This window comes from Wyeomyia smithii, chromosome 3 (genome assembly GCF_029784165.1).
Source record: "Wyeomyia smithii strain HCP4-BCI-WySm-NY-G18 chromosome 3, ASM2978416v1, whole genome shotgun sequence".
Taxonomy (NCBI): domain Eukaryota; kingdom Metazoa; phylum Arthropoda; class Insecta; order Diptera; family Culicidae; genus Wyeomyia; species Wyeomyia smithii.
The window spans coordinates 26563533-26591088 of record NC_073696.1 but is presented as its reverse complement, the minus strand read 5'-3'; the positions used below and the strand labels follow the sequence as shown (position 1 = coordinate 26591088).

The following is a 27556-nucleotide window of genomic DNA, read 5'->3' as shown; positions in this document are numbered from 1 at the left end:
CTTAACGTAACTTTACCAGACTGCTACTTGAGCTACCTACAAACAGGTTATTCAATATCACATTTTACTGACCTAGTCAGTGAATCATCGTCGCTAAAATAGAATCTCTCTAAAGGAGTGGTAGTATGGGTATTATTAGGTGGGCTGAAAGTTCCAGAAATAGAAGATCAAACTAAGAAGGCGTGCGTTCGTCTCTCGAAGATCTAAACTTCTCCGGTGGGTCTAGCGGGAACTTTACCCTCATCGTCCAAGGTCAGCTCATCATCTTCCCGGTAGTGATGCTGCATCTGTTGATGTTGCTGCTGCTGCTGCTGGTGGTGGTGGTACTCCGGTTCGCCCGCATCAGTCAGCTTCAGTTCCCGCTTGGACAGATGCTCAACGATGACGGCACAGTAGCAGTCGCCCAGGAAATTGTTGGTTGTGCGGATGCGGTCACTGTGGGAGGAGCGAAAAAAGTAGGATACATACGATCAATAAACAAATGTCGCAGATTTTTTTTTTCTTTACATTGTTAAGATCAAAAATATTCCAATTGGTATACTACTACGAGATCAACCGATTTCACAGAAAATCATGAAGAAACTCTTTCAATGAAACTCTTTGTTAGTTTGCTCCACGAATGATTTTCATGCGCATGAAGCCATAATTTGGATACCCCTGCTTCTAAATATACCAATACGGTTATTTTATTTTTGAATTGATGCGTTTTAGTCAGGCCTATAAAGGCCTATAACGTCCACAATTTTAGGATTGAAACGACAGAGTGATTGTGCTCCATGGTAATGCTAGGCCTTATGTTGAAAAAAATTTTGAAATGGGATTTTGTATACCACCGATACCGATTTTCATTTGTTCAGGTCCATGGAATATGGTTTAAACTAGTGATGGGAAATATCGCCCAAAACGGACATCGATAACAATCGATCATTGCGGGGGCTTTTATCGATATTATCGATAAGTATCGATAATTTGACAGTTAACGTTTGGGGTAAAAAAAATTTTTTTCAGATGGTGATGAAAAAAACTATTTCAGATGGTAATGAAAAAAAAAACTATGACAGATAATTGAGTTGGATAAATTTATTTCACATGGAAGGTTATCATGTTAGCTGCCTCACAAAAAAATATTACGACCTTGCGTGCAGCCTTCCGGCAGTTAACCGGAACATTCGCCATGGCGGACGAAAACATGCGTGTAGCCATGTTTTTAAGCTCTTTCTTCGTTTTTCTATAAATTTCTCCTCCGTTTTCGCGACAAAATGGTTGGAATAGATCTTGTGCTTCAAGTTTGTCCAGATATTCTCGATGGGAAGCAGGTGGGGAACATTGTGCGGATTCGCCGACTTCGGTACCACATCGATATTTAGCCGCTCCATCTCCTCCAACGATCGCTTCGAGTAGTTGGCCGACGTCAAATCTGGCCAGAACACCGTGTCTTCGCGCTTATGGTATTTCTTGATGTACGACGCAACGTCTGTCAGGCACTTCGTGCTATAAATTTTCCCGTTCACGGCCAGCCTGGAGCGAAAGAAGAGCAACTTTAACATCCCTTTCTCACTGACTGCCAGCCACAGCCGCACCTTCTTGGTGAACTTGGTCTGTGAAATAAACTTTACCTCGGTGCTCACTTCCTTCGTGGGGGAGGTAAAATACGAAGAGCCCTGCTAGTCGTTGCCATCCAGGGTGAGATAGGTCTAGTCGTCCAATACCACTGTCGCGTCGCGATTCGCCGGGAAAATCGACTTGACCATCTTATTCAACCGCTGTCGCTGCGTCATTGCTTGCAGCTCCGAGACCAGTGGACGGAACTGCCGCTTCCTGCATGTATGTCCATGTTCTCCAGATGCTTTTTCACTGTTTTAGAGCATGCACCAACCATTCGGCCAAGTGCACGCAGCGATTTAGCCACTTTTCCCTCGGTCTTCCTCTTCAGCATCCTTTGAAGCTTCTTGTCGCTCTTGGTCGTTGGCCGTCCGGAACCGGGCTTTCTTTCGATGCTCTGATGTTGTAGATGCCAGAACCGGCATACCCGGTGTCCACAAAGTGCCGCACGATGTTCGTTTTTGACGCGGTGGGGTACCGTTTTTTGAACGCGCACACTTCTGAACGGAGTAGCGTCATCACAGTTAGAGTTTGACTGATAGAGCTGTCAATTTTTTTTTTGCTAACTATGATTGATGATGCATGAGTAGTTTCGTTAGTGCGATTGAAGGTAATCCCGTAAAAAATCGGCAATTTTTGTCCATTTTTTTTACCGCAAACGTTATTCGACAAATGCAATTTTACTATATAAATTTGTTAAAAACAGAGACAGAGATGACCCAAACAGAATGGATACGTTTGCGTTGCGTTGACGTCAATGTGACAGTAAATGTATGGGTTAACTGTCAAATTCTGTCAATTTTTAAATGGCCAAAACTTCACGAAAACTGAATCAATTCTGACAAAACAGGTTTCATTTTACTGGAAAACTGTCCTAGTTTCCTAGTATTACTTGAGAACTGGACGTGACCAAGGGTCACTGGAAATGTTTCGGATTTCCGAAGTGTGTGCCAAAGGGTACATTTTTGCAACGCGTAGAACTTTTTCTGAAATTCTGTTTCACTTAGGTTTATATGTTGTCAATAAATCAGAATTTATTTCGGGTTCATTGGTAGCCAAAGATTGAAAATTTGCCAAGGAATCATCGAGGTATGAATTTTTTAAGTATGGGTGTTGATTTTGGTGGTTTTTTCCCTGTTGGGTACTTATTTTCTTTGAGCTTGCAGCACTCTGGCAGAATTCAATCGAACATTGTGGGTGTGTAGGTCTTATTAAACCCAGCAACTTTGCAATCTTCCGTTTGAAAAGTTATCTGGATTAACATTTAAAAAGGTCAGATTATTTTCACGCGGATTTTCTCTAAAAGGTTATTTATGCAGATTTTCAAATTAACATGGTTTTTTACGCGAATTTTTTAATTAAAGCGGTATATCAAGCGGATTTCTGTATTAACATGGTTTTCTCACGAGGCTTGTATCCCCCCTAATCCCCCTAATTCTCTAACAAAAAAAAAATCCCCCGCGTAAGAAAACCTAACTGTATTTGAGCCTTTTTCTTATGAATCAATATATCTTAGTAAACATTATCTGAACTTTCCTTCAAAAATATAAGAAAATGAGTTACAGATCCTACTCTGAAAAACATATAATTTTAAAAACAAAAAATGATTTTAGAAAATATCGGTGATCTCAGATTTTTTTAAATGAAGTATTTTAGATAGACAATTTAGTTACCTAAAATGTTCTATGCGTTGCAAAAATGTACACTTTGACACACACTCTTGAAATCCGAAACATTTTCGGTTAGTCACACCAAGTTCCAAGTAATACTAAAATAATACTGTTTTCCAGTGAGATGAAACCGGTCATCAAAATTGATTCATTTTTCGTAAAGTTCTGGCCATTCAAAATTCGAAAGAATTTTATTTATCTCAATTATTTTGTCTATCCCCTGTATAAACCAGGATACTTTTTTGGCGCAACAATTTCGTTGATTTGGGTTTTTAGTGGAACTAAAAATTGTTTGTTGGGTGACAGATACTTTAAACTTAAACAGTTCCAAGTTAAACTAAACAATTACCAGAGAATTAACAATAGACTGCCGCTAAGCATGTCCATCATATTATAATAGTTGGCAAGCCAAAGAAAATGCATTTTATTACAATTTCGTATCATTGCTTTTTATGAGATGGTGCAAAAGTTTGGATATTTTTTTGAAGTTCTCCAGTACTAAGTTGTCGAATTCATCTGTTCTTAGGAAACTAAAAACTATAAATACCTTTTTAGTTACCATTATTTCTCAGAAACTCAGTGACACCCGGGGCTAAAGGTTCGCCCGCACCACCCCCAACAATGCTAAATCTTGTCGAATAGCAGCACCCAACAAATACCTAGCGGCAAAAGCAACTCCTGGGGTAGGGTAAGTGAGGTCTCCTTCTTTTGGGTCTCCTCCAGTAACCAGCCGCACTGACATGTGCTCACCCTTATCATATCGATAATTATCGTTAACGTCAAAAAATTAACGATAATATCGATGACCAGCATTTATCGATATTATCGATAAGTATCGATAAGTTTCCCATCACTAGTTTAAACAACTTTGAGAATACCAAAAATAATTCTATCCCTATAATTTCTCAATTTTAGGCCTTAATACATAAAGTAGCTTGAAACAAGCTGTACATAGCAAATCGGTAAGTCAATATATAAAATCGTTCATTTTACAAAACTAATGAAAATATGTTTAAAAAAGAAGAAAAAGTTTCTTTGTAGCCGTCTACTATGTACTACAAATAGAGCCGAATTAGAACATAGTGAAAATATTGCACATTTTCCAAAGATATCCATGAAATCGCAAAAGAGGCTTATCAAATAATTGCCGGTGAACTTTAAGGTGGAGAGTAAAAACAAGGTTTCCTGGGGGGCCCCTCAAGTCAAAAGGCCCAGGGCATTTGCCTCCATTTCCCACTCCCCCTTAAATCCGGGCCTGCCCACAAGTTGGGGTAAATTCGAACTTTTCTATATGTCTTCCAAATGTTCTCCGCATTTGTACCAGTTTACGTAGAAAACTCGTTTTTGATTAGATCACACTAGTCGACAAAATGAAATGAAAGTACACTTCAAGGCACTTCATTTAAGTACCAAATCTTCTACAGCGGCGGCGAGAAAACAGAAAAGGAAGTCGTGACCATAGGGAAACATATGAAGCGTGTCATTAGATGGAGGCCGATCAGTGGCCGTATATGTGTGTTGAGAATTAAGAGTAAATTTTTCAACTACAGCCTGATGATGTGTAAGCACCGACCAACAATAAACCCGAGGAAGAGAAGGTGGAATTCCATGAGCTCCTGGAAAATAATGAGTGCCCGACATCAAGGTCGTTATCGGGAATGCCAATGCGCAGGTCGGGCAGGAGAACTTCTTCTGCCCCGTGATCGGTAGAGAGGCCTCCACTCTAATATGAACGATAACGGCCTAAGGCTTATCAATTTCGCTGCAGCCAGAGGTAAGGCTATCTCTAGCACTTATTTTGCACACCGGAATTTACGTAATCACACCTAGATGAACCCGAATGGAGAGGCCTGCTCTCAGATCGACCATGTTCTGATTGATGGTCGGCACTTTTCAGACGTTACAGACGAGAGGTCATTTTGAGGGTTAAACGTTGGCTCGGATCATTATCTCGTGGTATCCAAGATTCGCGGTTGTCCAACGTGTTAAAATCCAGGACGACAAGGAGGATACAGTTGAACATCCAGCGGTTATCAACTGGAGAAGTGGTTACAAAGTACTTGCAGAAGGTTGATGAGCGGATCGATGATCAAGATCGCAAGAGTTCACATGTTAGCCACGGCTGCGACGGCTCGATGCAAGCAGCTTCTACGAAAAGATTAATGGAATCAGGAACCGAAACGTGTCAGCCCCTATCATGTACAACGATAGGGAGGGAAACCTGATTACCGATAAATTTCGAGAATTCAACTTGCAGACTCACCATCTGTTCATAGACTTTACGGCAGCGTACGATACAGTTAAGAGAAATGAGTCATAGTGAATTATGCTCGAACATGGTTTCCCAACAAAACAAGACGGGCTGTCAAACTTACACGCAAATGTTGGATGGTGCGAAACCAGTACAAAATTGTGCGTTTTTAGCGCAATTGTTGATGTATTTTGAAACAAGAACAATGATTGCGTGTTGGGCATAACGCAATCAATGCTCTAGGGTTTTTTCAATGTATTTGGCAGCTCCAAAATACTACACTTAAACAGTGTCAACTGGTATCAAGCAGCATTGCAAAGCGAGTGAGAAGCAAAACCTTTCTCCTCCCCCTGCCTGAGAACGAGACATATGCTACGCTTCTCGAGTCTTTTGCACACACGCTTTTGAGGTACTCTTTCTTCTTCATGCATTCCCCTGAGTAGCAGCAAGCACGCACAGACAGTATAAGTGAGACAAACAACACTGGTATCAAGAAGTGATGGGAAACTTATCGATACTTATCGATAATATCGATAAATGATGGTCATCGATATTATCGTTAATTTTTTGACGTTAGCGATAATTATCGATATTATAAGGGTAAGCAAAAGTCAGTGCGGCTGGTTACTGGAGGAGACTCAAAAGAAGGAGACCTCACCTACCCTACCCCAGGAGTTGCTTCTGCCGCTAGGTATTTGTTGGGTGCTGCTATTCGACAAGATTTAGTATTGTTGGGGGTGGTGCGGGCGAACTTTTAGCCCCGGGTGTCACTGAGTTTCTGAGAAATAATGGTAACTAATAAGGTATTTATAGATTTTAGTTTCCTAAGAACAGATGAATTCGACAACTTAGTACTGGAGAACTTTAAAAAAATATCCAAACTTTTTGCACCATCTCATAAAAAGCAATGATACGAAATTGTAATAAAATACATTTTCTTTGGCTTGCCAACTCTTATAATATGATGGACATGCATAGCGGCAGTCTATTGGCAATTCTCTGGTAATTGTTTAGTTTACCTTGGAACTGTTTAAGTTTAAAGTATCTGTTACCCAACAAACAATTTTAAGTTCCACTAAAAATCCAAATCAACGAAATTGTTGCGCCAAAAAATATCCTGGGGTAGACAAAATAATTGAGATAAAAAAAAATTCTCTCGAATTTTAAATGACCAGAACTTTACCAAATATCTTAAAATAACAATATAGTTCACACTCGAATTTCCCATATATTTACGTGAAGACAGACAGGGAACACCCCCTCTTGTGGTGAAAAAGGTAACTAAATTCATTGCACAGTGGTACAGTAAGGCAATTTAGGCGGACATGAGCTTTTCGTTGCTATTTTGGTTTGCGGTTTAAAGCCATAGTTTTTGTCAAAAGTTGTTTCTTATACATAGTCCTCTATCTATGTGCAAATGAAAATTAGGGTGGTCCTAAAATCAACGAAATAAAAACAAACTAACTTGTTTTTATTTGCATAAATAATTGTAAACATTCTTTGGCAAACTTGTAGATCAACTAATTCTAAGTAACTTTGTAAAAAAACTTTTTTGTAGACATTAAATTTGGTTTCCAAAAACAGTCTTTTCGCTCTATTTTTTCAATTCAAATTTAAAAACAAAATTTTCTTCGGTAACTTGAATCAAAAATACGCCAATTTTGACGAAAAAACATTGTCGATATATTGTACAGATGAAAAGTTTTCACTATTTCTATTTTAAAAATAGGCCCTTTTAAAATACTGATGTCTCGGTTTAGAGCAAATAAAATAATATATATTGGTATCATTTGAAAGAACAAATATTGGATAAATATTGTGAAGAAATACCGAAAGTTGCTTAAAATTAGTTGATCTACAACTGTGCCGATGAATGCATACATTTATTTCTGCAAATAAAAAAGTTAGTTTTTTTATTTAGTCGATTTCAGGACCACCCTAATTTTCATTTGCACATAAAAAAAGACTAAATATAAGAAACAAGTTCTTAGAAAAAAATTTTACTCTAACACCAGCAAATCGCATCGAAAAACTCATGTCCGCCTACATTGCCTCACTGTTCCACTGTGCATTGTTGTTGAATTTCTGTGAGCGTGTGACCGACAATTTCACACACAAAACTGAATTTACTCAATTTTAGATTTAGTTGACTCAATGTCATACTTTCACAGAAAAAACCTCAAATCATGTGAAAAAAAATACTTGTTGCAGATTTCGCACGTATATTGTTTGTTTATAAAAAATATGTTGCAGATTTCGTGCGTATATTGTTTGTATGTAAAACTAACGCCATTTCGGGAGTTGAATATTGATAATAAAATAGATGTAGCTTATCGAGGCACGAAGAAGAAATATTCGAATAATCAGGCCACGTCGTGTGAATGGTAAACTAATCCCAAGTTGCTATATACGTGGTTTCCTGTGTAACTTCACGAGCTCAGATCCATCATGGGAAGCAACTACGAAATGTGCGGCAGTCAAGGTCAAGCTCAATAATCAGGACACGAAGTGTACAATTAAATGAATGTTTCAATTACCTCGTAAAAAAGATAAAAGGAGAAACCGCACAATGGTTGTCAATTGTCGTATATGGTTGTTGTGCAACTTTTAGCTTAGATAACACTTGAATGTTCTATCAATTTAACAATTTAAGTATGGATACATGTAATGTTGTAATTGGTTTAAAAACTTTATTTTATTATATATAAAAGATATTTAACAAAACAAACATAATTAGTGATAACAACTGTTATGCAAAAACTATTATTTGATGTTTAATTTTCTTCGTTTTGAAAGTATTTTTTTGTTTTTTTCATCCCTCCGAATTTTTTGCTCTCGAGTTCTAATCTTCGTATTCATCACTTGCAGCTTTGCTTTAACCAGCATATTTATGTATTTACTAGCTGACCCGGCAAACTTCGTCTCGCCTGTTTTTGTGTTTAATTTAATAATTTTCAACATTCCAAATTCATTGATTTCTTGCGATTTGTTTATATCGTTTAAAATTATTGGTTTTATCGGAATGACAACATACTCGACTTTTGCCTTTAGTACATGACCTCTATTCCGGAAACACTCATATTGGGTGGTATTCAGTTATTTTCGTTGTTTTCCAGAAACTGAAAGTGGTCATCTTCGAATTCAAAATGGTGTCCAGGGTCAATGCTTGGCTTCTTTACATCATTCTTTACATTTCGATTACGGACATATCCATATCACAGAGAACAGACATTCATCTTCTTTTCAAAAGATGTGTAAAAACCTGCAACCGTCATTTACCACTAAGTGGTAATGCTCCCGCTATGTGGCGCCTTTGTCACTTACAAACCAAGCACTGATATCGATAAAATATCGATACAGCAATATTTATGCAGTGCAACGGGTGATTCTCATATTGGATGGTATTTGGTCAATTCAGGCTTTTTTTCAGAAACCGTAAGTCGCCATCTTGGATTTTAAAATGGCATTTGGAGACAATTTCTGGCCTCTGAGCGTCACTCTGGTTAAAGAAACACCCATATTTGGTGGTATTTGGTCATTTTCGGCAGTTTTCCAGTCACCGGTAGTCGCCATTTTTCAACTCAAAATGTTGTCGGAGGTCGACAAACGTACAAACCGTGGAACACCACCCATGGATTGCCTCATACATAGGCGAACTTTATTATTGTGGCGCCAGCACTAAATTAAATTTCGGAAGTCGGACTTCCGACTTCCGAACTTTCTTCCGACTTTACAAACACATAGAGCAACTGCGTGTTCACACAACATAAACTGCGGGAATGATTTCAATGTATTTGTTTTTGTAAGTCGGACTGACAGCGCAGTGGCGGCTGAGATGGTTGCAGTGTTGCGAGAACAACAAAAATAAGCGTCTTAAGTGTGCCTGACTGCCAGTTTATCAGCGACGTTTTGATAAGTTTTATTTAAATGCACAATATTATAAAATATTCGGCCGAATCCATTTCACAATAATATGTGCATTTTTTTCAGTGTACCCATTAGGGTAATATTATTGTCAAAAGTTACTCTTTTCGCATGTCGTGTAGAACAAAATCAGAAGTGGCGCACCTAGCGGTCGAAAAGGTGACTAACGCTTCTGTCATTTTCAATTTGTCTTCATAATTTCACGTAAGTGAACTATATTGGTATTTAAGATATTTGACTTTACGAAAAATGAATCAATTTTTATAACCGGTTTCATTTCACTAGAAAACAGTATTATATTAGTATTACTTGGGAACTTGGTGTGACCAGAGTCTATGTGTATATAGAGTCGCGCGAAGAGAAAATCTATCGTTTCGGCAACACAGTTTCTATGCCGTTTGTTGCCAAAAACTATACAGTTCTGTTTTTCACCATGCATAAGCGAATATCATTTTTTGAAATTCTTCACAAGGTACACAGTTTTGAAAGATTACACCGGTAATGTTTTGTTAAATTTGAGTGAACCAGTGTACAGGTTTAATGTTGGATTGAAATGTGTAAGTGAAACTTCGGAAAAACACATATTCTTTATTACGCTCAATTACAACACTTTTCATCCACTCCTAACATTATCACCTTGTTTATTTACATCGCTCGATTGGTACCCTCGTTTGACACTGATTTGGTTTCTTTGGTTTCATCTTTGCGGGACTCTTATTATAAACATAGACTCTGGGTGTGACCAACCTACACCGAAAATGTTTCGGATTTCAAGAGTGTGTGTCAAAGAGTACAGTTTTGCAACGCATAGAACGTTTTAAAATCTGAGATCACCGATATTTTCTAAAATCATTTTTTGTTTTTAAAATTATATTTTTTTCAGAGTAGGATCTTTAACTCAATTTTTTATGTTTTTGAAGGAAAGTTCAGATAATTTTTAACTAAAATATATTGATTAATTGACTAACTAAAATATATTGATTAATTGAAAAGGTTCAAATACAGTTGGGTTTTCTTACGCGGGGGATACATGCCTCATGAAAAAACCATGTTAATTCAGAAATCCGCTTGATAAACTGCTTTAATTCAAAAATTCGCGTAAAAAACCACGTTAATTTGAAAATCTGCATAAATAACCTTTTAGAGAAAATCCGCGTGAAAATAATCTGACCTTTTTAAATGTTAATCCAGATAAATTTTCAAACGCAAGTTTGCAAAGTTGCTTAGTTTAACAAGACCTACACACCCACAATGTTCGATTGAATTCTGCTAGAGTACTGCAAGCTCGAAAAAATTAGTACCCAAGAGGGAAAAAACCGCCAAAATCAACACCCATACTTGATAAATACCTCGGTGATTCCTTGGCGAATTTCAATCTTTGGCTACCAATGAACCCGAAATAAATTCTGATTTATTGACAACATATAAACCTAAGTGAAACAGAATGTCAGAAAAAGTTCTACGCGTTGCAAAAATGTACACTCAGTGTTGTTAGTCTCGCTCGTAAGCGGCATGCAACACCTCATGTGAGGTTCTCGGTGATGCCGCTTTCACACAGTAGAGAATTCTCTATTCAAGCTATTTCTCGTTCTTTCTTGCTCGCATTTACTCCCGAGATCATATGCACACACTCCCGTCTACTCTCCTCATGTGTACTCGTGTGTACCTATTGCCCAACTCGCGAGAACTGCTAGCCGAAGACAATTGTTTCAAGATGCTTTGCGTTGGTTGCATAGGGAAAAAAAATGATAGGGTATCGGACTACTTCGGCAGCGGTTCGCTTCGGCTGGTTTTGCATTAGACTGCTGTAAAAAACTTACCGAAGCAGTCCGATACCCTACACGTTACCCCACTGTCGGTGCATGAGGCTAAACCGGGAAGAAAGCATTTTCGTTTTCGAGCACAGTTTTTCAAGCACTCCTAGTCGAGCAATTTTAGTCGAGTACTCCTACTCACGTACTCTTTTACGGTAGCTGAGTAGCAACACGAAAGAGTTTGTTCGTGTCGGTGCGTGCTTGCTGCTACTCAAGGGAATGCATGAAGAAGAAAGAGTATCTCCAAAGCGTGTGTACAAAAGACTCGAGAAGCGTAACATATGTTTCGTTCTCAAGCAGAAAGGAGAAGAAAGGTTTTACTTCTCGCTCGATTTGCAACGCTCTGTACACTTTGACGCACACTCCGGAAATCCGAAAAATTTCCAATGACCCTTGGTCACGTCCAGTTCTCAAGTAATACTAGGAAACTAGGACAGTTTTCCAGTAAAATGAAACCTGTTTTGTCATAATTGATTCATTTTTCGTGAAGTTTTGGCCATTTAAAAATTGACAGAATTTTGCCTGCTTCAATTATTTCCCTAATTATACAACCTTCAAAATGAACTTCGGTTTGAAACTACTCCGTAGAAAGCACTCCCGGCGTAAAACCCGAAGACTTTCCAAAACAAACTGTTTAACTCGTCCGGTTGTTTGAATTTTCATTCGCAGTATCGTAAAATTTGTCATTCAAGGCCTTAACACAATGGATACGTTGCGGCTGCGTTTGCGGCAATTTGACAGTTAGCCCATACATTTACTGTCACATTGACGTCAACGCAACGCAAACGTATCCATTCTGTTTGGGCCATCTCTGTCTCTGTTTTTAACAAATTTATATAGCAAAATTGCATTTGTCGAATAACGTTTGCAGTAAAAAAATGGACAAAAATTGCCGATTTTTCATGGGTTTACCTTTAATCGCACTGACGAAACTACTCATGCATCATCAATCATAGTAACCCATGAGTTAGCAAAAAAAATTTGACAGCTCTATCAGTCAAACTCTAACTGTGATGGCGAAAAAAGTCAAGCTACTCCGTTCAAAAGTGTGCGCGTTCAAAGAACGGTACCCCGCCGCGTCAAAAACGGACATCGTGCGGCACTTTGTGGACGCCGGGTATGCCGGTTCTGGCATCTACAACATCTTGACACTATTGGACAACGATCAGAGCATCGAAAGAAAGCCCGGTTCCGGACGACCAACGACCCTGCGCGACAAGAAGCTTCAAAGGGTGCTGAAGAGGAAGACCGAGGGAAAAGTGGCTCGCACTTGGCCGAGAGGTTGGTGTATGCTCTTAAACAGTGAAAAAGCATCTAGAGAACATGGACATACATGCAGGAAGCGGCAGTCCCGTGCACTGGTCTCGGAGCTGCAGGCAATGACGCAGCGACAGCGGTTGAATAAGATGGTAAAGTCGATTTTCCCGGCGAATCGCGACGCGGCAGTGGTATTGGACGACTAGACCTATCTCACCCTGGATGGCAACTACTAGCAGGGCTCTTCGTATTTTACCTCCCCCACGAAGGAAGTAAGCACCGAGGTAAAGTTTTTTTCACAGACCAAGTTCCCAAAGAAGGTGCGGCTGTGGCTGACAATCAGCGAGAAAGGGATGTTAAAGTTGCTCTTCTTTCGCTCCAGGCTGGCCGTGAACGGGGAAATTTATAGTACGAAGTGCCTGACAGAAGCTGCGATGTTCATCAAGAAACACCATAAGCGCGAAGACACGGTGTTCTGGCCAGATTTGACGTCGGCGATCGTTGGAGGAGATGGAGCGGCTGAATATCGATGTGGTACCGAAGTAGGCGAATCCGCCCAATGTCCCTCACCTGCTTCCCATCGAGAATTTCTGGACAAACTTGAAGCGCAAGACCTATTCCAACAATTTTGTCGCGAAAACGGAGGATGAATTAATAAAAAAACGAAGAATGAGCTTAAAAACATGGCTACACGCATGGTTTCGTCCGCCATGGCGAATGTTCCGGCTCACTGCCGGAAGGCTGCACACAAGGACGTAATATTTTTTTGTGAGGAGACTAACATGATGACCTTCCATGGGAAATTTATCCAACTCAATTATCTGGCATAGTTTTTTTCATCACCATCTGAAATAGTTTTTTTTTCATCGCCATCTGAAAAATTTTTTTTTACCGCAAACGTTAGCTGTCAAATTATCGATACTTATCGATAATATCGATAAAAACCCCGAAACTATCGATTGTTATCGATGTCCGTTTTGGGCGATATTTCCCATCACTAGTATCAAGTATGTACAGCACGGGTGTCTCGCCCATTTCGTAAAGCGACGAGACATCGCCTTGCGCGTCGCAATCCGAACCGAAAGGGAAGCGAAAGAGTAACCTGCAAATTGTATGTGACTAGGGACCCTATAGGATAGAGAGAAGACATAGAACTCACCGTTAAGGCAGCTGTCAACATCAAAACGGATAACGGCTATGCAAAATTATACAGCTCCCCGTTTTGATGTTGACAGTTGCCTTACCAGTGAGTGTCTCGGCGTCTCTCTGGTTTATAGGCTGACTATATGTGACGTGTCTAGCCTCGTCGTACGTACATTGAAATTCCACGAGCGAGAGAGAAATTTCTCTCGTCGCTTGAGAAAAAATCGTGTGCACAGGATGACAAATAATAATCGCAATTTACAAGTGTTGCCATAAAAAATCAACAACGCTTTTGTGGCATTGAGAGTTTTCGGTGAAGCTAGCGTTGATTACAAAATGTTGTGAACACTTTGTTTCATTATTTTTTGCAAATCATGGTGCGCCGATAATTCTTGATTGTTCCGGAAAGTTTCATGTTTGAGAACTTAACATTCGTACACATTATTATCATTTTTCGGATGGCAGCACCGTACAGTCGTCCACATAGATACTGAAAAAATTGTTTCACCTTACAGCAGTCATGTCTTGACCTTGTCGTCATCTGATTTTGACGATAAGTATATATCATATTAACAGTGTATAGATTAGTTCGACTTTTCCTCATGCGCAGCGACAATCATGTCCGATGAATTTTGCAAGAGTCAGGTATCTTGTTCTAGTCATCTTTGGCTCCAAAATACAGACGAAAATGTGGCATCACTGGTTACAGGAATAACGTATTTGAAATCTGTTTATTGTAATATCAAGAGTGTAAGCGATTCTCAATGATACAATAGTAACAAAATTAACATGATTCTTCCCCTTTTGCGGGGAAAGGGTAACATCCATAGACAGGACTGATCAAAAATTAAAAATCTTGCTTAAGATCCGAGACAGTTTGTGGACAAACTCTAATAATTTTAATAGTTGGCTTTGAAAACATGGCGTCGAAAAAATAATTGAAAATTTTTGATATCTCAAAAATTCAAACTGGCCCCTTTAAGGTGGAAAAAGTCCAAACTTGGGAAAATTTGTTTTTGCAAAATACATCAAAAAATCACATATTGAAGCCAAGGTAGAAAAGAAGTAATTTTTTTTTTGGTATCATCTAAACGGTTTGTTTGATCGGTACAGCAGTGTCTTCATCAAAGTTGTAGATGACAATTTGTCCTTCCAAAAAAAAATATACTGTGAAAATTTTGAAAAAAAAAGTTTTTTTGTTGATTTTGTTCTATTTTATTTTGTAATGTGTCATTTCTCACAGTCCATTTGCCTATTATTAGTTAGCTTACAGTATGTAATTTCCGTAGAAAAAGGTTCAGAATGAAAATTTTGAATTTTCTGAGATATTTAATTCCTAATTATGTTTTTGTATTTTTTTTATTTTTTTGTCTCTCGGTTTATATTTATTATTGTCTACAAATTTGCTGAAGACATTATACGAATCAAACAAACAATTCGGGCTTTAAAATTGTTTGCTTTTTTATGAGAATTTTAACCTTTTTGTTTCTTTCTTCTTCATGATCACATAGCTATCAGTTTTTATTCCAAAAAATTACAAATGAGGGTTTGAGATGTCAAATTTTTTTTATTTTTTTGTTGGAAAAAAGGTTTTTTCATAGTGTATATTTTTTCGGAAAGACTAAATCTTTATTTACAACTTTGATAAAGACGTCACATCGATCAAACAAACCATTCTGGCTCCATCTTCTTGGGAAAACTAGTCGTGATTCAAAAAATATTACTCAGCCAAATCAAAATTGACAATAAAAAAAATATTTGGATTGGGACATTTTTATGGAATTGCTGTGCTGGCAATAATTACATCGACTTTTTGATATCGGACCATCTAAAACTCACCTCTCGCGAGTAAGATTAACCGTTTAAAAAACTTCGTTTGTTTTAGATGCAGAATGAGCACACTTCCGAGCAGTTTCTTCCTCTCGCAAAACAGTCTTCTTTTCTTGATACAAAATCGCGAACAAAATGCATCCTCCTTGTACTTGGAAGCTCTTGCAGCTTCACCTTAAACAAATCATTCTGTAACATTGATTTAAAATTTAGTAGGAGTAGTTCCACAAAAAATGTCCCAGTTTAAATTTTTTTTTTAAATTTTCATTTTTTATTTGACTGGAACTTTGTATTAACGTTTCTATAGGCAAAAGAGGCCATTTTGTGCTCTCTGTTTAATTTTTTGGAACACGACTCAGTTTTGAGAACCTATTTAATTTATCCATGATCGGACCGATTTCATTGTTTTGGTAATCTTTTGTACACAGTGAAAAATCTGAATATTACACGTCAGGTAGAATATTTTCTCATTTGAATTTCAGTTATTTCTGACATGAACCACGTCTTCGTTTGAAAATTAAGTGCAATATCATTTAAATTTCAGTTACTTCTGACGTAAACCACGGCTTGTTTGAAAATGATGTGCAATATTATTTAAATTTGCGTGGAATTTTATGGAATGTTCTATCATGAACGATGGAGGCAATTCTTCACATGCGATTCGATATAAAGTTTTTTTGCTGTGTAGTTTTTATAAAAAAAAATAATAACCCGATCAGTCAAAGATATCAGGATTGTAACAAATCTTGATATTTTGTTACGAACTTTTTGTATCAACTTGTGTTCTAAACTTGGTCTCGTTAATAGTTAAAATATCGAAATTCCTATCAAAATTACTTACTGATTATTACAAAATATAGCAAGTTTCGTAAGGTTTTTGGCAGAAAAAGATCAGAATTTGTTAGAATATACGATATTTTGTTAATTAAATAACAAATTTTGTTATAAATATGCTTTCAAAAAACACTCTTTTCAACATTCAAGTGTATGATAACAGAATTTGATATAATTCTGTACTTTTTATCGTTCTGGCATATCAAGAATATTACAGGCTTTGTTATTTCTATCAAGTTCAGATATATTTGTGATAGCCGTTTGTTATAATCGTTTTATCGGGAAATGGGATTTTTAGATATTTGATTTTTAATTTAAAAACAATAATTGATTAAAGTAATTTTTTTAGAGTGTATATTTTTTCGGAAAGACGAAATTGTGATCTACAAATGTGCCGAAGACATCATACCGGTCAAACAAACCGTTTCGACCCTAAAAATATTTGTAATCATCAATACATTCCTAAAATAGCATTTTCTAAAAACTTCTCAATAATAAGTCGTGTTCCAAAAAATTAAACAAATAGTTCAAAATGGCATCTTTTACCTATAGAAACATCCATGTAAAGTTTCAGCCAAATAAAAAATGATCGATTAATTTGGTTGCCCGTTTTTTTTTTTTGTAAAATTGCTCGTAGGTGAGCACATGAAATATTGTGACTTGCTATACACGATAATGTGCGGTATCCTAGCAACGCAGTCGTTTAAATGTGATGGGTATAATCGCAAATTGCTGGCAATACCATAATGCCCAAATAACCTGGATTGCCAGAAAGTGCCTTTTGATAAAATAGATTCATTGGAAAAATATGATAATTTTGACTTAGGACCAATGTTAAAAGCAAACTACACAATATGCAACATTAAACGCTCAATAAAATTGTACATCATCAACAACTTTCCATTAACTTTTGAGGATATCTCAAATCCATCGCTATTTTTATTACAAGTTACTTAATAATAAATTGTTTAATTCTTATATAAATTTTAATAGTCCCGCCCTCTTTTTGGACATTACTCTCAATATCATACGTCAAATAAATCAATGTTGCATACTCACACGAACCAATCCACGGCGAACAGCAGCGTGACGTTATGCATCGGAGCATCGATCGCGGTCAGAACCACCAGCAGCAGAACCAGCGCAGCACTTGGAATGCTAGCCGAGCTCATGGAAGCGGCCGTCGAAGTCAGTACCACCGTCAGAATTTGGCCCACATTCAACTGCATGCTGCTCATCTGCGCAATGAAGATCGACGAGATCGAAATAAACAGAGCCGTTCCGTCCATATTAATATTGGCCCCAATGGGTAGCACAAAGCGGGTTATCCGGCTATCGACACGCAGTTTTTCATTCATGCACCGGAACGTCAACGGCAGCGCAGCCGCAGTAGAAGCCGTCGCGAATGCCGTCAACATCGGTTGAATTAGTGCCAAGTAGAATTTGAACGGGTTTCTTCTCAAAAAGAAGAAATAAATCGCCTGAATGATGACCCATTGGTAGAGCAGGACACCGAAAAGCACCGTAAAGATGAACCAAGCCAGCTGAGTCATCACCAAACTAATATCATTAACGGCCAATATTTTTCCCGCAATCACGCTACCGATTCCAACCGGAGTCAACCACATCACACCGGTCACCATCTTCATGATCACCTCAAATATGGCGGAGAAGAACTGTATCACAACGTAACCCTTACTGCCGATAGTTCCCAACAGTGTACCGAAGACCAAACAGAAAAACACTATTCCTAGCGTGTTTGTTCCGGGACGGTATTCCACGATCCGTATCAGCTCCTCCTCATCGTCCCAGGAGAAGGTGTTCTGGGTGCTGGTCGGTTTCGCCTGTTGAGGGTGGTGAGTGTTTGCCACCGGTAGAATACTACCATTGGTGGCACTTTCCTTCGGTACATACACAGTGTGGGCCTGCTGGAGAGCCGCTTGAAAAATGTTGTCCGGAAATATGTTCCTGAAAAAACGCAATGACGTTAGAAAATGGTAGAATGCTTTGAACAGTTACAGTACCTTCCCAGATCTAAAATACTATCCATCAGTGTGACCGTTTTACCACCGGCAACCGAGTACTCGGCCATGGCCTCGTGCATCCGTGGATCGCCCGGGTGGATTAGCAGCACCAGACAAGTACCGAGCAAAGCGTTCAACAGCGAGGTTAGTGCAAAGTAAGCAAAAGTCCGCAGTGCGATCTTTCCGTTCAGTTTGGCATTCAGGCTGGAAGAACCACTGATCAGACTGGCGATGACCAGCGGCAGGATCATCAGCTTCAGCACACGCATGAACAGCTCGCCCGGATAAGCGATCAGCATGATAGTGTCCGCCGATAGGCCCAGGGGGCGTAGCGTGAATCCTGGAATTCAAATATATCAATGTAATAAATCGTTTCGATTCATGGAGAGAAACTTACCCAACACCACCCCCAGAATAACGCCACTCAGCGTCACCAGAATCAGCTTGTTTTCCGACACAAACTCGCACCAAATTGATTCCGGTTTCACAACCGGCGTTTGGCGCTGGCTTTCACTTCGCAGGAACTGCTGCTCACTTTGTGCCATCCCATTGATCGAGCACGACTCTGAATAGTAGTTGAACTGTTGTGAAAGGAGAGAAGAAAATAACCATTAGAATGGCGCACCAAGTCGTAAGTTGGCATAAACTGAACAACCAGCTCCGATAAGAGCGCAATATCGTCACAGCGATTGAAGGTGCGGGGTGTTTGCAAACAACAATTGAATTAGCTCTAGTACAATAGAGCAGAATAGAAGCGTGGTCAGTTACACAATTGTCGTCAATCAGGCTAAATAGGGACCGGCAATGATACCACCGTAGAGCGCGTCGATCCTCTTGATTGGATTGACTGGAGTGGTTGTTTAACTATGAGGCATCATCTTCCACTCATGACACTCACTCATGAGGACAGCAAAGAGTGGAACATGAATGAGGTCAAGGTTGGTGGACTGACCGATAAAATTTACTGGTGAATCATGTGTCATCATCTTAAGCCAGAATAACCGCAATGAATAGTGACCTTTTGCTCCAAGCGACAAGAGCTAATATGCATTCATAGTGAAGTATAATTTTTGAGAATTGAGCTTGAGTCTCAAAGATTGATTCGAAATTGTCAAAAATGGGAAGAAAGTAAAAAATGTTAAGAATGCCAGAGATGTCAAAAATATAAAAAAAATGGAAAGGGTAAAAAGTTCAATATTTCAAAATAAACGTATCCAATATTAGTTGAAAACATTTTCTGTAGGTGAAAAAATACTCATTCTAATTTCTTCTAGCTTTAGCACCATTTGCCATCAATTTAAGCTTACATTCAACAAAATTTTTGGCCAAATTTAACTTAAAAGTTATTGTACTTTTTTTCATTATCACGAGAAGCTTCTAAATAAAAAACAACAAGAAATTAGAATGAAATAAATTGCCAAACTAGAGTGGTAAATTAAGAAAACATGATCTGTAAACAAACCTTAATTACCGTACAAAAGATTTTTAAAACCATTGCACACTGGGAAAAAAGGTTCCGTTTTCCCATTAACTAATCGCCGCTTGGCTGGCAGCCTTAATTATAGCATTTCACCCTGACGGAATTAAATCATCTCCTTCACACACATTGAACTGTCCGTAAGCGAATTTTATGGAGAATTACCAAAATGGTTGCTGTCACATTCACCCTTGAAGAAATTCCTATCCTCTGCACTCATAGAGTAAACAAATTGAAGGTGGCAGCACCGTAACTCCGTCAGAGCGAATAAATCGATTTGTGATGAGTTTATCCTGTGTATGGCACGGAAAAGGATCTATATTTCTTAAATGATATGCAAAAATCGGGTGAAAAGAGGCAAAATATACTTAATCACTAGTCATTTGTTGACTAATTTTACATAAGAAATGCTATACTTAAAGCTGCTAGCCCATTGGCGATTATTTAGTTGGAAATTCGGAACCCCAATTTCCACTTATTAACGCTGCAGGGTTAACAACCTTAAATATTGCTTTTTTTAGGTGAAATTGGTCAGCAAATGGACTGGTGAAAACACGCAAATATAGGGTGAAAATATAGAACCTCTTCCGTGCTCTGCAAGTCTGCACAGGATAAAATCATCATCATTTGTGATGTTGACCAATTTTAAATAAAAATGCTATCTTCCAGTTGCCCTGCAGCGAATAGTTAGTTGGAATATGGGTTCCGTTTTTCTCAGTGTACATTGTTTTATCATGCTTAGAATAACTCGTGAGAGCAAAAAACGTATTTTATTGAGGTCAGACTGTCGAAAAAAAGAAAAGGTAAATTTTGCTTTTTGTCTAAGGATTATCGAAACATTTAGGAAACACTTAAATGAAAAATATCAGAGATCAAAATTGAAGATGGTCAGATAACGGGAACCCAAATTCAACTAAAATACGCTTCTGAAGGCTAGAAAAACTCCTGATGTAAAAGCAAAAAATCCAGAACATAAAATCAGTGGAAATCACTTTTAAAAATTCGGTAAAATAAAAAATATTAGCTTGATTGATGATCTAATAAATTAAAGAAAGAATCATACGTCGACGTTTACTATAATATACTTCATTAAAGCTGCAAAAAATGTCTTTTAAAAACAGCTACCTGGTTTGCCATGGTTCGTTAATGTTTTCATTGGAAATGGCTTTATCAAAAACTGTACTGACATCACACTTTCCGAGCGAAAATAATCAGATTTTCGATGAACGGGTAGGATAATAGTGTCTTTAAGGGATAAGCAATAAGTTTTACTAGAAAAACACTTAAAACATTGAAAAAAATAGTGGCCCAAATAAGGGAGGAAATAATACTGTTTTCCTTATTTCCTTCATTTCGAACAAGAGTTATCATCGAAATAACGCCGCGAATCATAGTTACCATAGTTACCATAAATTTGTTATGGTCGTGTTATTGTATAAAATTGCTGCTAAATGGGAAAAACGCCGGAAATTGGTAAAAAATATACTGAAGCAGCTGTTACTGAGTATCTGCAAGCAATAAAAAGTGATGTTTCGAATAGAGAAGCTTGCAGGCGCTCCAATGTTCCACGATCCACCGTAATGTTCCGTGCAAGCAGCAAGTGGTCAGGAAAACCACGAAAAGGTAAACAAACTGCATTGACTGCCGCGGAAGAGGATTCAATCGTTGGCTGGATAACTCGGATGGCACGTAAAGGATTCCATATTACGAAAAAACGGGTGCAGTCCACAGTTGATCCAGATCCAGAACTCTCAGTGCGTAAGCCAGAGTTAGTTTCATCAGCGGCAGCTACGGTTAAAGAGATGTATTGTTTAGACCTGGCCCATATTAGGAAATTGTTGTGGTCCAAATAAGGAAACGGTGGCCCATTAAAGGAAACTGAAACGATGATTTATTTCTTTTATTATAAGAAAATAGAGGTATTATCTAGTTGTTTCTCATGCCGAAAAGATGATAAACATGTTACTTCATGTTCATACATAATAAAATAATTAATTAAGTTTAGATAGTTACACTTTTTTTGCAAAATTTGCAGCTACGCTTCTAAGGCTTAGGTCATAGAATGAAGGAATGTGGAAAAGCGACGGATATTGCGCTCGTGACTCGTGAGAGCGTAGGAAGATACCGGGAGGCTAGAGCTGCTGAAAAAAGACTCCATCACCGGAAGAAACGACAGCATTGGGAGCGGATTCTTACGGAGGCGGAAGGTTGCTTCTCTAGGCACGATGCGAGAAGCTTCTACAAGAAGATAAATGGAATCAGTAACCGAAACGTGTCAGCCCCTGTCATGTGCAATGATAGGGAGGGGAACCAGATTACCGATAGAACGGAAGTGACCAGGCGTTGGAAGGAACACTTTAGTGTACTGTAGAATGGTGAAGAAAACAGTGTAGTCGAAAGGAGCAGGATGGTGATCGAGGATGATGGCAAAGCTGTGGACCCACCATCCATGAACGAGATTAAGAAAGCAGTGGAAGAGCTGAAGAACTGCAAGGCAGCTGGTAGAAACGGCATTCTAGCCGAACTTTTTAAAGTCGGGATCGTGCTTTACACCGGATCATGCTGAGAGTGTGGTCCGATAAAGAATTGCCCTCGGACTGGTTGCAGGGTCTCATATGTCCAATCTATAAAAAATGCCACCACCTGAACTGTAGTAATTACCGGGGCATAACCCTTCTCAACACCGTTTACGAAATTCTCTCCCGTATTCTGTTCCATAGACTGAGGCCGTTGTCGGAGACCTTTTTTGGCGATTGATTACCAATGTGGTTTTCGAGGGGGACGCTCCACTACGGACCAAATGCTTACTTTGCGTCAAATCCTCGATAAATTTCGAGAATTTAACCTGCAGACGCACCATCTGTTCGTTGACTTCAAGGCAGCGTACGATACAGTAAAGAGGAATGAGTTATGGCGAATTATGATCGAACATGGCTTCCCAACAAAACTAGTTAGGCTGATACGTGCCACCCTTGAAGGCTCTAAATCATGCGTCAGGATAGCCGGTGAGATATCAGACTCCTTCGTGACGTTAGAGGGTTTGAAGCAGGCAGACGGGCTGTCGAACTTATTGTTCAACATCGCATTGGAGGGTGCCATACGGAGGGCCGGCGTGCAAAGAAGCGGCACCATCATCACGAAGTCTCACATGCTTCTCGGTTTTGCGGACGATATCGACATCATTGGTATCAACCGTAAAGCTGTGAAAGAGGCCTTCGGACCTCTCAGGAGGAAAGCTGCGAGAGTAGGGCTCATCATTAACTCTGCCAGAACGAAATACATGGTGGCTGGTAGAGAGCGTGGTAGTCCGACGGATGTTGATGCTGTGGTGGAGTTAGATGGGAAACCTTTGGAGGTAGTCGACGAATTTATTTACCTGGGTACACTAGTGACATGTGACAATGAGGTTGGCCGTGAGATAAAAAGGTGGATAGCAGCTGCAAACAGGGCCTTCTACGGATTGCGTAACCAACTGAGGTCCCGTAGTCTGCAAACCCGTACTAAACTTGCACTCTACAAAACACTCATTCTTCCCGTAGCCCTATAAGGCCATGAAGCATGGACGTTGAAAGAGGCCGATCGGCGAGCTCTTGGTGTTTTTGAGCGTAGGGTTTTGCGTTCAATCCCTGGCGGCAAACTAGAAAATGGCGTTTGGCGCAGACGCATGAACCATGAAGTGTACCAGGTGTAGAAATCGGCGGATATAGTTAAGCGAATAAAACACGGCAGGCTTCAGTGGGCTGGGCATGTAGCTAGAATGCCAGAAGAACGAGCAGCGAAGACTATATTTAGCAGAAATCCCGATAGAGGCCGTCGACTTCGAGATAGGCCTCGCACCCGTTGGATGTTTGCTGTCGACGAGAAGGCCCGCGAAATAGGTGTTAGGGAAGATTAGTGGATAGCAGCTCAAGACCGAGTGATATGGCGACGTATTCTGGATTCGATAATCGGTCTGTCGCCGTAAAAGTAAAGTAAAGTAAGTATTGCGCTCTTCGCACCTAATTGGACTACACAGTTACAAAGTGCACCTGAAAAAACTGTGACGAAGAAGTACGATCTGTCAATATTTGACATTTTTTTTTTGGCAAATCCAACTGCCAATACCCTAAACTGACAGTCTAATCGTTTTAGTTTTATCTCAGTTTGTTTTTTTTTTCGGAATCCTCATAATGGCCAACAACAACGATATTTTACGGAATGTGCAGCAAAAAAGAGCCTCGAGCAACACCAAGTATCATTGCCTTTACGGCTATTACTCTCTTGGACTGACAAGAGTGAGACTTTCAATCATTTATCAGAAAAGCAGAAATGCACTAACTCGAAGAAAATTGTTTGATACCTCCTGCCAAGTATAAATCACAACCGGTCCTTTTCAGGGCCACAAACACGTTCTTGAACGTTCTCAAAGCGGAGAGTGGAAGATGTGGTGTGTGCACTGTTTGCTGCGATTTTGTCCAAGCCTTATTTCAGCAATAAAAAGAAAACGTGCTTTGGAACGCAGTCTTTATTGCCTTTTTCCCAATCCTGTGTGATTTCTTAAGCCCTTTTCTGGGATCGAAAAAAGTAAGCGACATCCAAAGGCTGACAAAGGTGGTGGGCGTTGGGAGATAGAAAAACAAACTTTCGTTGTTGGCCTATTCTTCAAGCTTCAGAAGTAAGGGACAGCAACAGAGTAAAACATACCTCCGAAGACGACTGTTAAACCATTCTGAATAAAAATGTTTTCAATATTTAGGAATCGAAAATCGGCTATAGTAACATACCTGGCTTAGGCCGGTTGTATCGGCATTTTTTAGGACCACCCATTGTCCATGTCGGATATAAATGAAACGCAGCATAAACTACGTAAAGTGATAGAATATTTCCGTTGGCGGATCCAGTGGTCATGACCGAGTACGACGTCTTTGAGTGGTCTAGCACGTTCTCGAAGTGTTTTTGCCCTCTTCTAATTATAATTTTTAAGGATTCCGGGTCGTCGATGAAGTTAGTGAATGTTGCCGATGAATTTAGACGTGATAATATTGCGATTCCGATAGCCCTTGACAAGCTTCTGGATTGATGCTTAAATTAGGGGATAATCCCTAACTCCCTAGTCCTAGTAAAGACTGTAGGTCCTCCGGGAGGATGCAAGTGCAAGCTGTGTAATTTGTTATACAACGTTCCGTAGGGTATCTTGTAAATCGGATAGACAATGAAGACAACATTTTTATGCGCGATTACTGCGAGTTAAATTTCCGGTGAGCTTGTTGCTGTGCACTCAAGCGAGCAAATCAACAACAACACCGAGAGTTTCGCCTGATATTTGGCCTTATTTTGAGCTCTTGTTTTTAGGAATAAGTGGTAAACTCTACATTTTTCAAAAGTACATTAGTAAGCGTCACAAAATAATTTTCCAACCAATTGCTGTGAAAATAAAGAAAATCCGTTGGAAACTGACTGAGTTTTAAGCATTTGAAAGTGGACTACTTTGATGACGGTGCAGATTTTTTAAGTTTTTCAATTTGCACCCCCATGTTGCCGTAAGACCTAATTCTACGTCAAAAAAATGGAAAGGTATAAAGATAAAATACAAAAAATACATCTGAACAGCGGAAAAGATCCTGGCTCAAACTTGGAAACACCAAAAAATCTGGTAAATGATTCAATTTTTAATAGTACTTAAAAAGGCTTAAAAGTGGGCAATTGAAAAAATTGATGTGTAATACAGTTTATAGTGCAGCATAAGGGTTTTCGTTGCAGCGAGCAAACAAACAACTCCTTAATGCTAGCAAATCGCTATCGATTAAATGATTCCGTTTGCGAAATCGAGACACAATAACATTGTAAGCTTTGCACGTTGAAAATAGAAAACGGTTCGAAAATAAACCTGTATGCAGTTTGCAAATCGCAATTGAAAACGAACAGAGGGAAATAAACAACCGTCCAAGCACAGAACCGGCGGATATCGATTTTCCAACCATCCCGCGTCACCCGGTACTACTAGGCTTAGAGTACTTTACACCTTGCATTATGCACTCCACATCACAGAGCGGCAAAGCAAATAAATTTATCACATCGAAAACAACCCCATTGCCGGCTATCCACCACCGACTGTCATCCAGCTGTGATCGAAGCAATCTGAAAATTTTGTAATGACACTTCTCGGCACACCGAAACACACCGCATCGCGGCAGGCGAGTAAAGCCCCGCTCTGTTACACAACCGTACCCTAAAGCCTATTTGTTTTTCCTCTTTTCCACTGGAGGCAATCGGAAAAGTACCAAACCAAGACGGAGCGAATGCGGAAATAGAAGCGCAAGAAGGAATAAGAAAACAAAGTGTAAAGACGTTTTTCTATGTTCACCACAGGCGGGTGTGGCGAGCAAACTAGACTGACTGACGGCGAAGTGGATTTCACTTCTAGCAAACAGATCTGTTTCAAAACCCAAGAATATTAGTAACTAGTTAGTAAGTTAAAAAGTGCTGGGTATTTTATAAAGACAAAGCGTCGGGATCAACAACAACCCTTGCCAAGTCATTGTTAGACAGGACAGAACAACTGTTCGGAAAACGTGTTGTGAAAAACAACTGCTGAATTAGACATGTACCTGCACCCATCATAGCAATCATTGGCTATTCTTAGCCACTGTGCTCTACACAGAACCGTAGATTGGATCTTTCCAATCAAACGTGGATTAGTCTAATTACCTGTCGTGTCAGTCGCTTCTATTAAGTATCTATAACAGATACAGAAAAAAATTTCGATGGGACGACACTTTTAATTGCCTTATATCCGCGCTTCAACTGATTCCAAACAATTAACATTCGTTTCATTCTTACAAAATTAGGAGTGCGATCTCTATATTTAAAAAAATATATCGCATTTTTCATTGATGCAAAAAATGTCAAGATACCCTATTTCAATAATAATTCAATTAGACTGCACTGCAGCTATCATCCTGGGCAACTTGTTTGATTCAAATTTAATTAATACCCATTGATGATTCGAAAAAGAAAAATCCAAGCCGCTATTAATTGCCAAAAAACTAATCACGGCACACACGTGCAGTGAGCCTCCCCATCCGATTGAAGAGCTCGCAATCTTCAAGAGTTTCCCTATTTACCTGCTTCATTCTGACTGGGCGCTGCATCGTTTGAATTGCTTTTTGTTCAAACAAAATCGGTAATCTACCTTCATCTCCAGGAACAGGATGATTGAAGCTGGCTGGTGCAACACGGAAAATCACTCCAAAATCTCAAGCGCACTGCAATCCACACCGTAGTAGGCCGAACAGCAACGAACGCAGAAAAAATACTGCACCCACAACTAGAGGCGCTGGTGGTACGCACTGTTGTTTACACAAATAATCCACTTAGGAGTCCCTGCACTAGAACAATCACTAGTTTCCATTGACACGCCGGCCGCCGAACTTTTCTCAAACACTCTTTTTCTAGCTAAATGCAAACCCAGATCGTAGCAAACCTAGAAAGCGACTGTACCGGGCGAACCGCAAATACCAAATGCGAACAGGAAATCCTCGGTATTCCTATCCCCTCATCCGGCAGCCGTTATAGGATTGTTGTTCAAGTACGGAGCAGTCGCAATGGCCACCGTTGTAACCGTCACAAGCTACAGGTACATATGTTTCCCTTGAAAAATATACCGTGTATCTCCATCGCGATTCGGACGCAATGGTAATCGCGAAAACTCATTCAAAGCAACAGGCACGTACGGTACAACTCGAGTCGTT

The 27556-nt window shown here is 39.3% G+C and overlaps 1 protein-coding gene across 2 annotated transcripts; it reads right to left on the bottom strand.

The window, feature by feature from the left end:
* Nucleotide 1: 1 nt before the first annotated feature.
* LOC129731071 (excitatory amino acid transporter) lies at nt 2-27338 on the bottom strand. Of its 2 annotated transcripts, none has more exons than XM_055690814.1 (5): nt 26930-27338; nt 18747-18930; nt 18350-18689; nt 17385-18293; nt 2-435 (listed from the first exon to the last, which is right to left on the bottom strand). In XM_055690814.1, the coding sequence occupies exons 1-5, from the start codon at nt 26954-26956 to the stop codon at nt 204-206; spliced, it is 1692 nt and encodes a 563-aa protein (XP_055546789.1). In that variant the 5' UTR covers nt 26957-27338; the 3' UTR covers nt 2-203. The 2 variants fall into 2 exon arrangements, with proteins under 2 accessions (XP_055546789.1, XP_055546790.1); XM_055690815.1 differs by having other exon boundaries at nt 26998-27338.
* Between the last annotated feature and the right edge of the window lie 218 nt (nt 27339-27556).

Coding starts and splice junctions, on each gene's coding strand:
- LOC129731071 (XM_055690814.1), bottom strand. CDS start 26,956: ATGCAGCGCCCAGTCAGAATGAAGCAG. Junction 18,931..26,929: donor GCCCAGTCAGAATGAAGCAG/GTAAATAGGGAA, acceptor CTTTCACAACAG/TTCAACTACTATTCAGAGTC. Junction 18,690..18,746: donor TATTCTGGGGGTGGTGTTGG/GTAAGTTTCTCT, acceptor TTTGAATTCCAG/GATTCACGCTACGCCCCCTG.